The sequence below is a fragment of the Lucilia cuprina genome, chromosome 4, assembly GCF_022045245.1.
Source record: "Lucilia cuprina isolate Lc7/37 chromosome 4, ASM2204524v1, whole genome shotgun sequence".
NCBI lineage: Eukaryota > Metazoa > Arthropoda > Insecta > Diptera > Calliphoridae > Lucilia > Lucilia cuprina.
The window spans coordinates 45,622,991-45,637,979 of NC_060952.1; the positions used below are offsets into that span (position 1 = coordinate 45,622,991).

The 14,989-nt window shown below is 25.8% G+C and overlaps 1 protein-coding gene across 3 annotated transcripts in view; it reads right to left on the bottom strand.

The window, feature by feature from the left end:
* Nucleotides 1-4,339: 4,339 nt before the first annotated feature.
* LOC111674794 (homeotic protein ultrabithorax) overlaps nt 4,340-14,989 on the bottom strand; it is a 101,647-nt gene continuing 90,997 nt past the window's right edge. For all 3 annotated transcript variants that reach the window (XM_046949228.1, XM_046949227.1, XM_023435449.2), the window contains one exon: nt 4,340-5,327. In XM_046949228.1, the coding sequence (XP_046805184.1) occupies nt 5,038-5,327 (290 nt within the window). In that variant the 3' untranslated portion in view covers nt 4,340-5,037. The remainder of the gene's footprint in view (nt 5,328-14,989) is intronic.

Here is a 14,989-nt window from a genome sequence, read left to right on the forward strand (position 1 = left end):
AGGTTTACATGGACAGCCAGCCAGCCAGCCGGACGGACGGACGGACATGTCTTAATCGACTCAAAAAATGATTCTGAATCGATCGGTATACTTTAAGGTGGGTATTGGTCCAATATTTTTGTATGTTACAAACATCAGCACAAACGTATAATACCCTCCCCACTATAGTGGTGTAGGGTATAATTAAAGCAAAATTATGATTTGTTTAAAATTATTTTTTTTATGAAATATTTTTTTGCTAGATTTTTAACAAAATAATGTGAACATAGAAATGTATGAAAACTCATTGTCGACAGCGTTTGTGGTTCCAATTGAAATCAAATTGTAAGGAATATACAAAAACTGTTGGGCTCAGGAACTGAAATGTGAGTCTTTGCAAGTTTCTTAGCGACGGCGTATGAACTAAAATAATTGCGGCTTAATGACTGTTGAAGCCGATGTTTTTATAACTCAAAATTTTCAAGGAGTAAAATTTATTTATGTAGATGTTTTTTTCTTACCATCTTTATTTTTCAATTATTAAATTCAACATTTTTATTATATTTTTAATTTTCCATTTATTTACCATTCATTTAGTTTATCTCTTCTTTGTGTGTGTGTGTGGTAATTTTTTGTCATTATTGAAATGTGTTTGACGTCTACGAACGCAAATAGATTTCAATAATAAATTCCATTTATATAATTCGTATTTAATATTAATTAATTAATAATATGTATAATTTACAACTTATAGACTAATGAAAAATTAAACTATTTATTGTTAGGTGTAGTTTCTTTTGTATATTATAAATATTTAATTATTTATCTTTTTCTCTTTGTATTTGCAAACCTAAATTTAAAGGATTCGTTAGATTTTTATTTATTTATGAATAGTTAGTTAAAAATAAATATATTGTTTGATCCAATTTTATTTGTTGTATTCAATGTCGTTTGATTACAATTAAGTTTACATACATTTAGTGGAAAAGGAGTCGATAAATAAAAATATAGTTTAAGGAGTCAAATTTACAGAAAAGCTGTTGCTGTAAAATTTGGCTTATCCTAGAATCTGTTGATGTTAAAAGGAGTGATAGTAAAAAGAAGTTTTATTTTTTTAAGTTTAAAAAGGTTTTCTTTATTTTTTTAATATAATTAGTTTTTTAATTAAAAAGCCATAATTTACAGTTGTTTTTCTCTTTTTGGGGGTTTAAGTAATAATTTGCAATAAATTACACTAAAAATAGCATTTATTTTTAATAATTTTAGTTTTTTTTATTTATCTTTTTATTATAATTAATAATAAAAATGTTTAATTTGTTTTTTTATTTACGTATATTTGTTGCCTTTCACAATATTTTTCAATTTCTTTTGTTTTATTTTTTATTTCCATTAAATTTTATACTTAAACTTATAAAGTTTGTAAATATTTTACGTCTGTATAATTTGTTATATTAAAACTCTTTTTTATATATTTATATATTTATTATTTTTATTACACTTTTTGTTTTTTTTTACTTTTAAAGTTAAGTTTGTTTTTATAATTTTAGAATTTAATAAAATTTGTATTTTATTGTATTTTGTTGTCTTAAGCCCTATTTACGTATACATTATGTTGTATGATTTTATTTTTTATTATATTTTGTAGTAAATTTATTTTTTTATTATTTGTAAACTTTTAAGGATTTTAAAAAATAGATAAGATAGAAATGTCAATTGAGATAATAAATTAAAATTAACCGCAACATCTATTACATACATAAAAAGTTATTCAGAGTTTTAGTGGAATTTTTGAAGGAGGATTTCTGGTTGATTAACGTATTGATAATGTTAAAAAGATACAAAAAAATTTGTAGTTATTGTCCCAAATTGTGCAACAGTAATAACTTTTAGTAGTTAAGAACCAAATTCCAAATAAAATAATGAAATAAAAATATACATATTAATTATTTGTGAAAACTTTGAAGGCGGTAGTATTCCGACAAAATAAGATTGACTTTAAAATGCAGTGCAGTATTTCCAGATCAATTGCTTGTATTTTCACTCGTATTTTGTTAATGTAATTAAAATACATGTACAATTATAACTCAAAGTACTCGCATGTTATCTGAAAACAACTCGTTAGTCTCCTCTCGGAGGAATGCAACAACATAAATTTTACCTTTTATAATAAAAGCTGCATGGGAACTTAAAACATTACTTTTCTCTTGATAAAACGCCAAATGAATTTTTAATATCATTTGTTCTTTATAGACTACCCAAATAATAATTAGCATTTTTATTTCGTGTTGGTGGGTTCCACTTAAAGTTTTGAATTAAAATGGCACCATCTTAAGTACTTTGGAGTGTACTGTAAATATAAATAATGATGTAAGATCAAAATTTTAATCTAACAAATAAAATAAAAATATGTTCATCCATTGATGTTAGAAATGAACTTGTTTTTATAAACTATTTTATACATTTAATCAACTGTATCTTGGAATTAATATTATTCCGGAAATAACATCCCAAACTAACACTGATTTGGAAATTCAGGAAACTGAGTTTCTGAACATTGAAAAATAATATACTTAGTGAACATAGTGGGCTAAGAGTATTTCTTCGCATTTGATGTGCAATACATTCTCATATCAACTTACATAATCAAATGTCAGTCAACAAAATAAAAATGAAAATAACGGAGAAGTGCCGACATCTTTACAAAATTTTAGTATTTGTATAATTGATATTTTCATTAAGGCCCATGAAAACATAAACGTATATAATTCCCCAATTCGAAACTGCATTAAAAACTATTTAGGGACAAACCCTTAAATTAAACACATTAAACATTAATATGGCAAAAGCTAAAAACAAATTAAATTATAAAAAATATTTGTTTTGGAAATAATATTTGACAATAACTGAATATGGGTACATTGCGAATTTTGAATGTTTTGGACTTGTTCAGAAATGCCTTACAGTGCACACCTTGGAAAATGCAATCACAACTATATATTATGCGATAAATTGAGATTATAATTTATTTCATTTATTGATGTGTAAACGAAAGTAAAAATGTTTATGCATCGAATTATTTGCATTAGTAGCGCAAATAAGTTAACAGATGTCTTGTAAGATGTATTTCCGAACAGGTTCTTTATTAAATTCATCACAGAGAGATAAAATGATCTTAACATTTCTAACAGCCAAAAGGTATGATATTGTTTAAGTCTTCTGCTAATGAAAAACTCTGTGATAATGGTTTTAAAATTAATAAAATGTTTTTATATAAATATATTGAAATTAATAAAATCATCTAATAAATAAATTTCAGATAAAGAAATCAAATAAAAAAACTTTTACTAAAATCCAGACTAATACATCCCAGACTAAACTTTAACCCCTACGAAAGTCATTTATTTTGACGTATAAAAAATTAAATTTTGCATAAAATTATATAAAATTACTTTAAATAATTATTAAAATATAAGCATTTTAATTTCTCTAAAATCATACAAACACGTAATTAAAAAATGAATAACAAATAAAAACTCAAAGAATTTTTTTAATTTTACAAAAAAATGTGTATATTTTTATGTTTTTTTTTATTTTTTTTAATTTTAAATTTATTTAAAACGAATTTCTGTGTAATCTCAGCATTTTTTTGTATGTTTTAATTTATTTTATACTAAAATTATTTTAATATTAAAATTGTTCAATTAATTAAGTTTAAGCTTATGCACTAAAGAGAAAAGGGTTTAAAATAAAACAAAATTTCAATTACTTAAAAACAACAAAAACTTCGTAAAAATTTAATTTAAAAGAAATAGTAAAAATAAATGGAGAGAAGTGAGACGAAGAACTACTAATTAAGCGAGTTAAGAAAAATAATGTACAAACTTAAAGACGAACAAACTAAAAGGCTCATTTTTAATTAAATTCTATTTAATAATATTAATTAAATATCAACAGTATACGAAAAGTATCATTTTATGTGTTATCAACATTTTCCACCACTGTGCCACAACCCAGCAGTATTTGTAGCTGGTTTTAAACATGTGGATGGACTATGTTGAAACATTTGTTTATAATTATTTATAACATTTTATATTTGTAAAATTATATATAAAAAATAAAATAAAAAATAATAAAAACCTAAAATTAAAGTAATTTGCACAGGTTTGTTTTGTTACTTAAAAGTATGTTTTTGTTTTAAGTTTCGTTTTGTTATGTTTATTTAATTATTTAAATTATAATAAATTAATTTAAAGCAAACAAAAATTGCAATGAAGATGGGTTGGTTGGTTTATATTTTTTGTATACTATTAACGTTTATTTGTTTTATTTTGTTTTTTTTAAGTATAGTTTTTAAGTTTTTTTTGTTTTTAATTTAACTTTTAACCTAAAGGAGAAGATTTCTTTAAAAGATCATTTAAAAAATAAAAATTATAAATTTTTTATGAGATTTTTACTTTAGTTTATAATTAAATTAAAAAAGAAACAGGAAGATTTGATATTTTTGTGAGAATTTTAATAGGACGTCTATCGCACGGTACAACAACTAGCTCTTCAAAATGGAGATTTCTCATTAAAACCTTCATCATCTTCACCTGGATGGCATTCGATTTTAATGGTTGTAGGAATGCCATGATGATGACGATGATGATGGTGGTGGTATCCTTTGTCCATTGAAATCTGTGGTGTATGACTGTCACTCCTCCAGTCATAATGATGATGTTGATGATCATTACCATGATGATGTTGTTGCTGATAATGGTGTTGAGTATAATTCTGATAAAAATTATTATAATTTATAGAATTTAATTTTGTAGTTTCTGATGCCGTAGTTGCTGCTTCAGTTGAAAAATCATTATGACTTTCAACATTTTGTATAGATGATGAAGATGAAGGAGTTGCTGCTGGTGTGGCATTTACAGAATTATGAATTGTAGTTGCTGTTGTTGTTTCTATTTCAGTTGCTGCTGCTGTTGTTGTTAAATGTTTAATAGTAGTATTGTTATTATCCTCTCTATTATTACTATAATTATAATAATAATTTATAAATTTTTCCTAATTTTATTCTCCTAAATGTTGCGCTGCCACCGCCGCTGCTGCTGCCGCTTTTTGTGCTTGGGCTTGTTTCTCTTGTTCGTTTAATTCTTTGATGGCTTGGATTTCTTTTTTCAATTTCATTCGTCGATTTTGGAACCAGATTTTTATTTGTCTCTCTGTCAGACATAATGCGTGGGCCATTTCGATTCTTCGTCGGCGGGTTAAGTAATGATTGGTGTGGAATTCTTTCTCTAGCTCAAGTGTTTGATAGCGGGTGTATGTTTGACGACCACGTCTTCGTAGACCATTTGTACCTGTAATACAAAAGAAACAAATAAGTAAAATAATAAATCAGTACGCGTATTGGTATCAAGTAAATAAGTAGTATTTAAGGCAAATTATGAAAAGACATATATTAATATTACATAAAAAGTATTGCATATTTCCTTAAATTTAAAAACTTAGGCCTACCTTTTAGGATTTTGCAAAAAAAAAAATTAATTGGTGGAATAATGGAGTTTATTTATCACCTTGACGTTTAGAGTGTAACCAGGGGTCAAATGTTTTAAATTTAGTATATGTTAATTTACATTTATTATCTGAATGTATGTGTACACACAACATTCCTAGATAAATATTATAGAGTAAACAATAAATTAATAAAATTGTACATAAATACACATTATTTTGTAAATAAATGCATTTTCAACTTTACGCATGTCAACATAAATTATTTGCTTAAATACCTTTAGGCCAACAGCAGCACATTTTAAAAGCAAATAAATGTCTATAAATATTTAAAACTTTTAAACATTTAAATAACAACAATAATTTCAAATGAATGGAAAAACTTCGTATAAATAAAATAATAGTAAAATATATAAACACATGCACAATATTTTAAAAGAATTCATTCAATTTTATGACATTTTTATGTTTAAAAAATAAAAGTTAAACTAGCCATAAGAAAACAATTAAATATTTATGCAAATATGATTTCATACCTCTAAGAAGATTTAAGAATACCGATATTTTTCAGGGGGAAATAAATTTGTGTAATCTAAAAAGTATTGATGTACATATGTATGCTTGGGGATTGGGGAAACTGACATTAAGATAAGTCTGGTCGGCAGTAGTTGGCAGCCAACAGACTGGATGTAAATGTGCCCATGAAGTAAAATGTCCTTTCGTTCCCACATATATATTTATGTATATAGCAAGGTAAGTTGTGAAATTGCATCTGTAATGCAACAAAATTTCACACTTTACTCCGAAACACTCTTACATCATTCACTCATACATACATTTGCATGAAAATTGTTGTATGTAAAACATACGTTTTTCTGCATAAGTATGAGTAAATGATGATTGTAAATGCATTTTATGAATACATAAGGACCCTGTAGTTTCCAGTGTCTGTCCCGAAGTTATTCCCTATCATTTGTAATAACAGTCGATATATGTATTCGAGGTCAATGTAAAGTTTCATTACAGATATTTTAATCACTCTTCACTTTAAATACAAATGAACAATTGAATCTGTAATATATTACAGATATATATTATTAAATATGCGTATAATTGGGAAACAATTGACTACTTGTTTTTTTACAAATAATATATAAGAAAAATACGTATGTATCTACATGAATTCGAGCCCATGAAGTCAGTAGTTAGACATTTGATCAAAATGTATATTAACACCGACTACGTATAAAACTGCTGGGTATAAAAGTTTGTTTCCATTTGCATTGTATGTCTGTCTGTCTACATTATGAAATTGAGTTATTGCTCTTGAGGCAAATTAAACTTCATAAATATGTTAAATCAGAGATTAACTGCCAAAGTATTCACAAAAGATTTTATGAGCCATTAAAGTGTGAGATGCCATATAAATTATAAAATAATGAAAATAAATGTTAAATAATGACCATAAATGTCCTTAAGACAATTTCATATTAAAAAACAACGTATGTATTATGTACATTTCTATAAATGTAGTAAATGGCCAAATTTTTTATAACAAATACTTGAATTAAATTGTGTGTATGAGTGTTTGTTTCCCATTTCTATTTTCAATGGCTATTAATTTTAGTTAGTGTTAAAAACAAACATTTTTCGATTTTATTTTCTACGATCAATTTAAAATAATAGTATTTTACTTGATTTTTTCGCTCTTTCTCTGCCATTTTATACTATGTATTAAACATATATATTGAACTGCACTTCTATGGCGGTAGTAAGTTGTGGAGTTGCATCAAAAGCTTTAACTGAAAGACCATAAAAATGAAATGTTTTTTTCTTTTTACTTTAAAATTGCAGCGATTTTTTATTTACCTGTAACCATGTTCAATTGCAACAGTTACAGGAACAACATCAGCGAGCAACAGAAAAACTACAACAGCATCATTGAGTTTGTCTTTTATGGTTTTATTCGCCAAATACGAGTATCAACAGCTTTTCGATCTTTAACATGAACATGATTTTAGAGGCTTTTTAAACCATTAAGGGCGGGAGAAAATTTAAAAATACTAAAATTACAATTAAAACTTATTTCAGATTTTCTAAAATCAAGTATGATCCGATCCATCTTAGCTTTATATGCTAATAATAAGTTACTTTCAAAAAGAAAAATATATATATATGTATATTTAAGATATGTGCTTTGTGTCAAATTTAAATTGTTAACATCCAGCTGTTAATGGGTTAAGAGAAACAACCTACATATAACAAGAAAAATCTCAAACTTTTTGTTTTATAGTTGTTGTAGTTGTACTGTTGATGTGCTGGTTCATGTTGCACTGTTAAAAAACTGATGATCATTTCAAGAAAAATGCTTATTTATGACATTGCTTAAATTTACAACAACATATATAACAACAACAGCTAAGATCTCATCATGGTTGTTATATGGCGGTTTCCAGAATAAACAAAAACATGGACCGCAATAACAACACATGCACGTGTAGGCTTTTTAAATAAAATACACAATCAATACATACTTACTATATACATAGCTCTTATTATTAAAAAGAATTATTTTCAATTTAATTTTGTGAGAAATACGTTTTTCTAAAAAAAATAAGAAAAAAAACTACAATTCGAAATAATTTTTTATAATTTATAGGCTCAAGAAATTCTTAATAAATGAGTATAAAATGAAAACAGAAAAAGAAGATTTTTAATCAAAAAAATCAACAAATAAAATGAATGATCTTAACTGAACTGAAAAGTGATTGTCGCCGCCATTGCAACTAAAACCTTAAGTTGCAACGGCACCATCAACAGCCACTGACAGCTCCCTTGTGATAAAATTTGATACGATGGTGTTGTTGTTTTTTAACCATTTATGGTGAATGAGTAGAACGTGACTTTTATTTCAAAAATTAGATTTTAAAAGATAATGTTGTATTTTTTGGTTAAGTTTGTTTGTTGTTGTTACATTACGAAATGGCCAAAATGAGTTTGAGTAAAAAAGGATACCAATTCAATTTAGGTTTTGTTTTTGTATTTGTATTTGGCTTTACTAACAAAAAGAAACGTACTTAAAAGAATGAAAAAGGAAAAACTTGTTGTTTAAATGCATTAAATAATAAATTTTGAGCCAAACAGGCAGCAACAACAGCAAACATTTTATATCTTTGTGAAACAAGTGGCACCCAATTAAGCTAAATTTATGCAACAAGACATTCTTCAAGTTAATTGGCAAAAAACGCCATTTTTGTTCAACATTTTTTTTCTTCATTATTATTTTTTTTGCTACGTTTTCATTTCAAATAAAACAAACTGAACTAAACTGGTGATATAAAACCGCCAATATGCACTGTAACACCAACAAAAAGTCTTTATTAAACATTTAGTTATGGCAAAAATACCTTTTCCATTTTATTTATTTGTATTTTATTTTTTTCTGGACTTGCTTAAGATTGTTGTCTTCAGCGACAAGTACACTCAAATAAAAACTAACCCCATCTTGGAGGTAAATAGTACGACCAAGACCATTCAAACAAAACATGCCAACATTTACTTATTTAAGAAGCATGTTGCATGAATGCAGCTGTAAAAACGTTTAAATATTTACGCAATAAAAACTCAAAAACACCAACAACAGCAACAAATAGTCATACAATGTTAACAATCTTAAGACTTTTTAACTTGGTTGTTCATTTCATGTTGTTTGTTTTGCAGCCTTTTTTATTAAATACATCATTTTAACTTTTTCCTGGCATGGCAGATCTTTCATTGCTGTGAGTTGAGTGAAGTCTTTACTTCTTCGTCTTTGGAAAATTTTATGCGAATTGAAATGTAAAAAATGTAAATTAATGCAAACAATTTTTTTTAGTTTGTTTAGCGAAACAACTGAAATATGTTTTACCAATTCAGCCTTATTATTTATACAGTCTGAAAATAAAATACGAAAAAAAACAAAAAGGATTTTTTTGTGTTTTTGTTGGAAAATAAAAGGGGAATGTTTTGAATTTTTATTCTAATTATGAATACATTTGTAAAATATTCAATTATTTTAACATAAAATACAAAGTTTTCTCCATGGTTATATTAAAGTTCTAAACAAGAAGGTCAACTAAAATATAAGTTTTAAATTAAATAATTTCTGAAAATAATATTTTAAGAATTCATGGTTTAATGTTCATTTTTATTTAAAATAGGTCTGATTTATGTATTAAAAATGTATGTTTTATTATAAGCTTTCAACTATTAAAATACCGTACATTTACTTAAAATGTTCTTTACTTTTTAACCTTATAGAAAAGATAAATATTTATGTAAAAGTATTCCTTGAAGTTTTCTAATATCTCATTTATACATGGCGATTATTAAATAGAAAGTAAATATGTAGTTATTTTAAAAATGGCATTTGTCACGCCTGTTAGAAAAAAACGCCAACTTTTTTCCTACTTACTATATTTTTATAGGTTTTTTTATGCAAAAATAAACTTACATTTATTTTTTTAAAGTTTAGCTTTTTTATTTTACTTAGCAAAACTTGAAATTTATTAGGCGAAAAAGTGCGAAATTCATTTTGGCGCTTAAGCCAGTTTTTTCTCCGTTCTTTGTTGAAACATGTTGTGTTGCTGTAAAGGCTGTTTCGGCTGCGTGCCTTAAAGCTGAAAAAGAAATGTTAAAGTTTTTTGTTTTCATTTCATCCTTTTCAGCTGCTAAGGATGACACTACTGTACTGCTGTCGAAGAAAAAGTATATAATTTAAATTGCTAGAACAGGCCATAAACCTAAAAATCCTTACTAACAATTTCTTGCTGTCTTCTTTTTTTTGACAATTTAAGGCAATAATGGGTAGACAACATTAAAATAGGATCTCTGTTACTTTTTGTGTATGAGTACGTCTTTCTGCACATCCAACAAAGTTTAAAATATGTATAGTAAAGTAATATAACAAAAGCTGGTAGAGCAGAGAAAGAAAATTTACATTTAGCACGTTTTGAATAAAAGTTTAGATTTAAAAAAAAATTATATATAAAATAAAAATAAATTTATAAAGTTGATGTAAATTGTGTGCTATACTTTAGTTTTTTTTACTTTAAATTTTTTTGTTTTAAAATTTTGTTGTTGTCTTTGTTTTGTATTCAAGAGTATATAAGTGTAAGATAAAGTAACTGCAATAGTAGTAGTATAGTTTATTAACACAGCTGTGACTTTTTTGATACTTAAGGGATTTGAAAAGTTTTCAAAGCGTCAAATAGTTTTTTTTTTGCCTTTTGCTTTCTTCTTTTTTAAACACTGGCAGTTTTGAAAATATTTCGTTTTATACGTACATTTGCCTTAGCTTTGATGATAGAAAGTATATATGAAAGAAAAGTCTATCATTGATTGTTTATGCTGTAAATATGCCACCATATTACACACTCTCTAATATACTTGCCACATACACACTACATATCACACCCTACTTTATTAGTGCAATATAAATACAAAATCTATAGGAAACAAAAAATATTAAGAGCGTGTGTTTTTGTTTCATATAAATTGATACAATTTTCATTGTAACATTTGTCTTGTTGTTGTATGTTTTTTGTATTGTAGCAAGTATAAATGTACTGCTTTGCTACTGGTGCCGTATGCGACATGGCTAATAAATCACGAGGTTTACACTATATTCATGTTGTTGTTATTGTTTTAGTTGCTGCTGTTATTCCTCATGTCGCATTGCTGATAAATGCATGTGTAAAAGTATATACATAAATGCTATTTTCCAGCAGTCTTGCGGGAGTCAGTGTATCAATTTTATACATTTAAATTTTCCCAAATATCTCACTAAAATATTTGAATTTTTGTGTGATTTTATCATTTGATATTTGTAAATACCTTTTAATTCTGGCATAAAGTTAATTGTCTCTTTAGTGTCTCTAAGTAATCTAGAAGAAGTGCAAAGTAGTTATTTACAAAAAAATAATAATAATATAATCCAAAATCATTTATATGCAAAAGTGTGCATAGGTAAATTCACTAAATTGCATTGCAGGGTACTACGTCTACAACACACACACACATTTTATCTAAGTACAAAAGTATTCTATATACATATAGAATTTATATATACATATTTATATACATTTAAAAGATTTTATATGTGTACAAATATATACACGTATTTATTTATCTTTATATATTTATTTAAATAGAGATATTTTTTTGTATTATTTTTTGCTATGCACCATTTGTATAATATTTACAATGTTTCCTCTTTTTATATTCCAATATTTTCCTAATATATTTATATTTAATTTCTACTAAATAACACATCACTAAACGTTTTACTATATTTAGCACTTATACCCCCGCCCGTTTTTAAATCTGTTTCATCTGCAGTCATATGTCCATCAGTTAAATTTTGCCTGTGTGTCTGTTTGATTTTTGTACAATTCTTTTATATATTGAGTAATTTATTAGATTCTACACAATAAAAATTGTCATGCCCATAATCCAATATTGTTTTAACGAAGCTTAACAAAATATGACCTTTTCATTAGAGTATTTTTATTTTATTTTTTTTTAGATTTATACTTTAAATGATATTTTATATTATATTTATGGACATTTCTAAAATAAGATTTTTTTAAAGTTAAAAATTTAGAAGATTAAAAAAACTATAATAACGCATGTAGTATGCTTTTTGGGTACATCTTAAATTAAAAAGCGTGTTGTATATTTCTAGGGGTCTGGAAAGTTTCTTGATTAAAAAAAACATTAAATATTACTCAAATGTAAAAACGCATTTAATAGTTTTGATGTGAAAAGTAGTTTCTACTGCATATACTACAAATAGTATGTGTAAAATAATTAACAACAACTAACACTGCAATACAAAGCCAAAATAACAGCCAACACCACTTTGTGGCCTCGCAAAATTTTACCTTTAACAAAATGATTGTCTGACTAAATGTAGTATGTATGACTACGAAGGTGCTTCTGTTGTCATCTTAGTTTTTGTTCATTTGCTCTGTTGGCTGGATTTTTAGTCATTTTTTTATGAACTGCAGTCAAATGATTTCTGAGACTACAGCTTCTGTTCAATTCAGTTCACTACTATACTGTTTCCTTTTTATTTGGTTTAATGCAATTTTGTTGTTTTTGATTGCAATTTAAAGATTCTATACGCCTTTAGATTTTACCGATTTTTCGGCAAAAGAACAAAAAATCGAAATCAGACACACAACCACATAAAAGTAATTAAAATGTGATTGCTTTTAGGTACAATCTGAAATGTAAAAGGAACAAAATTATTGTAACATCGATACCAAAAAATAGAAATTCTATTTGGAAACGCATCACCGCACTACAGTTGTGCAAAGTATTTTACTGTAATTCGAAAAATCTAGGAATTCAAACCAATCATACTTTTACTAAGAAGAGGTGGTAACTTCTTCTTGCTACAAAAATCAATCGTTAAGGTATATTATTCAAGAACTATGCAATAAAGGGTGTCCCTTTAAAATTATTTAATTCAATTTAACAAAAAAATTAATTAATTTAAATATCATATTAAATTAATATTATATTAATTTTCAAACCCTATTTTTTAATAAAATTATAATTTTTTAGGGCTTACTCTTTATTTGGTTTCGGCAGACATACATAAATATGTGGAAATTACTCAATTTTAATTTTATTTTCCTGCAAATGTTTTTTTAGAATTGTTAGCTTTACTGTAGCCTCAATTCATCTGGGTTTCAATAATAATTATAAACTACTTGTTCGAAGTTATTTCACCTCCCAGCCAATACTTTGCAGCACGAGTTTATTACCTATGAATTGTTTTTTCTTTCATTTTGTTCTTGCAACAATTGCGTGGTAAAAGTGGAATATAGTATTTGAACGCACACCCTGCCGGCAATTTAATTGACAGATTTAGTGGTTTTCGATTGTCTGTGTGTATAGCAGAAAAAAATACATTTCATCTTACCCCCAAACCAATATTTAGCAATCAAGCAAAACAATTCAACCATTTCTATGCCAGCATCATCATTATAGACTACAGCGAGTTTGTTACAATTTGCAACTACCAGTTTTCAGTTGATTGTAGGTTTTAGAATAAAAAACTTTCAAGTGTTTTTCCTTAGCTTTTCGTTAATACCTTTATTGTGGCATGAAAGGAGAGCCTTTTGATTGCCTTCGAATACAACAACAATATTAACAATACAAAGTAATGTTACGCCTTTTTATCCACCCCATAAACTATGTGATACAATTGTAATTTAATTTGATTTTATATCTATTCTTTTTTTTAAATATAATACTTAAGAATAAAACAACATGTGGTAGTGAGGTAAATTTTTAATGGAAATGAATAGTTAAAAGGATTTAAGAAAGTTAATTATTGAATTTTACAATTTAACGTTTAACTAGAAATGTCTAATTATGTAGCCACGTTAATATTTTTAAAAGCATATTTAAAGGAGGCTTTGGAAAATACTTTAATAAAGCATAAGTAGAAGAATAATTTTTTAAAAGGGGCTTTAGAATAATAATAAACTATAATATTATAGTTAAAGAAAATCCATTTATTACTTAATTTGTATTGTATTATGTAGCTTTTTAGGAGGAATGTTATACTGAATACATACTTGTATGTATGTATGTATGTATGTATGTATGTATGTATGTATGTATGTATGTATGTATGTATGTATGTAAGTGATGGAAAGTTTATAGCAACTTTATTTGTTTTACGATTTCATCTTTTTATTTTTTATTAACTAAAATGTATCTTGATTTTCTAAATGACTTCCTTTCTAGTTTATCAGTTCATATAAAGGAAACTAAAAATATTTTATGCAACCCTAAATGCATGCTTTATACAAATAAAACTTGACATTTTGGTCAATATTATAAATGTTTAGGGTTTATAGAAAGAAATATAAAACGGTGCACTGAATATTGTCTTGTAGTTAGATACATTGAGCCAGATACAAACTACATATAAAATAGCAAATGGTATTGAGATTTTTCTACTTATATTGCAACTTCAGATGTCGATAGGAAACTTTTAAGATATCAAAGTAATAAGAAATCACTGTTCAATTGCTGACGCCAAAACAAAACTCCAATAATGTTAACAAATGTTTTCTATTTTGTTTGTTTTTTTTAATACAATCTCGATTAAATGATGTTTGAAATTGAAAAATTATTGCATAAATATACAAAAGACATAACAAAATATGAAAAACGTATGATAAGAATTGTTTTTATATAGATATATATATTATATATATATATATATATATATATATATTATATATATATATATATATATATATATATATTATATATATATATATATATATATATATATATATATATATATATATATTATATTATATATATATATATATATATATATTATATATATAAAATGGTCAAACATACTACAATCGATAATGTTTGTCTCTTATTAATACAACTTTAATACACTTAGAAGACCATGCTAGTAGACGCCATC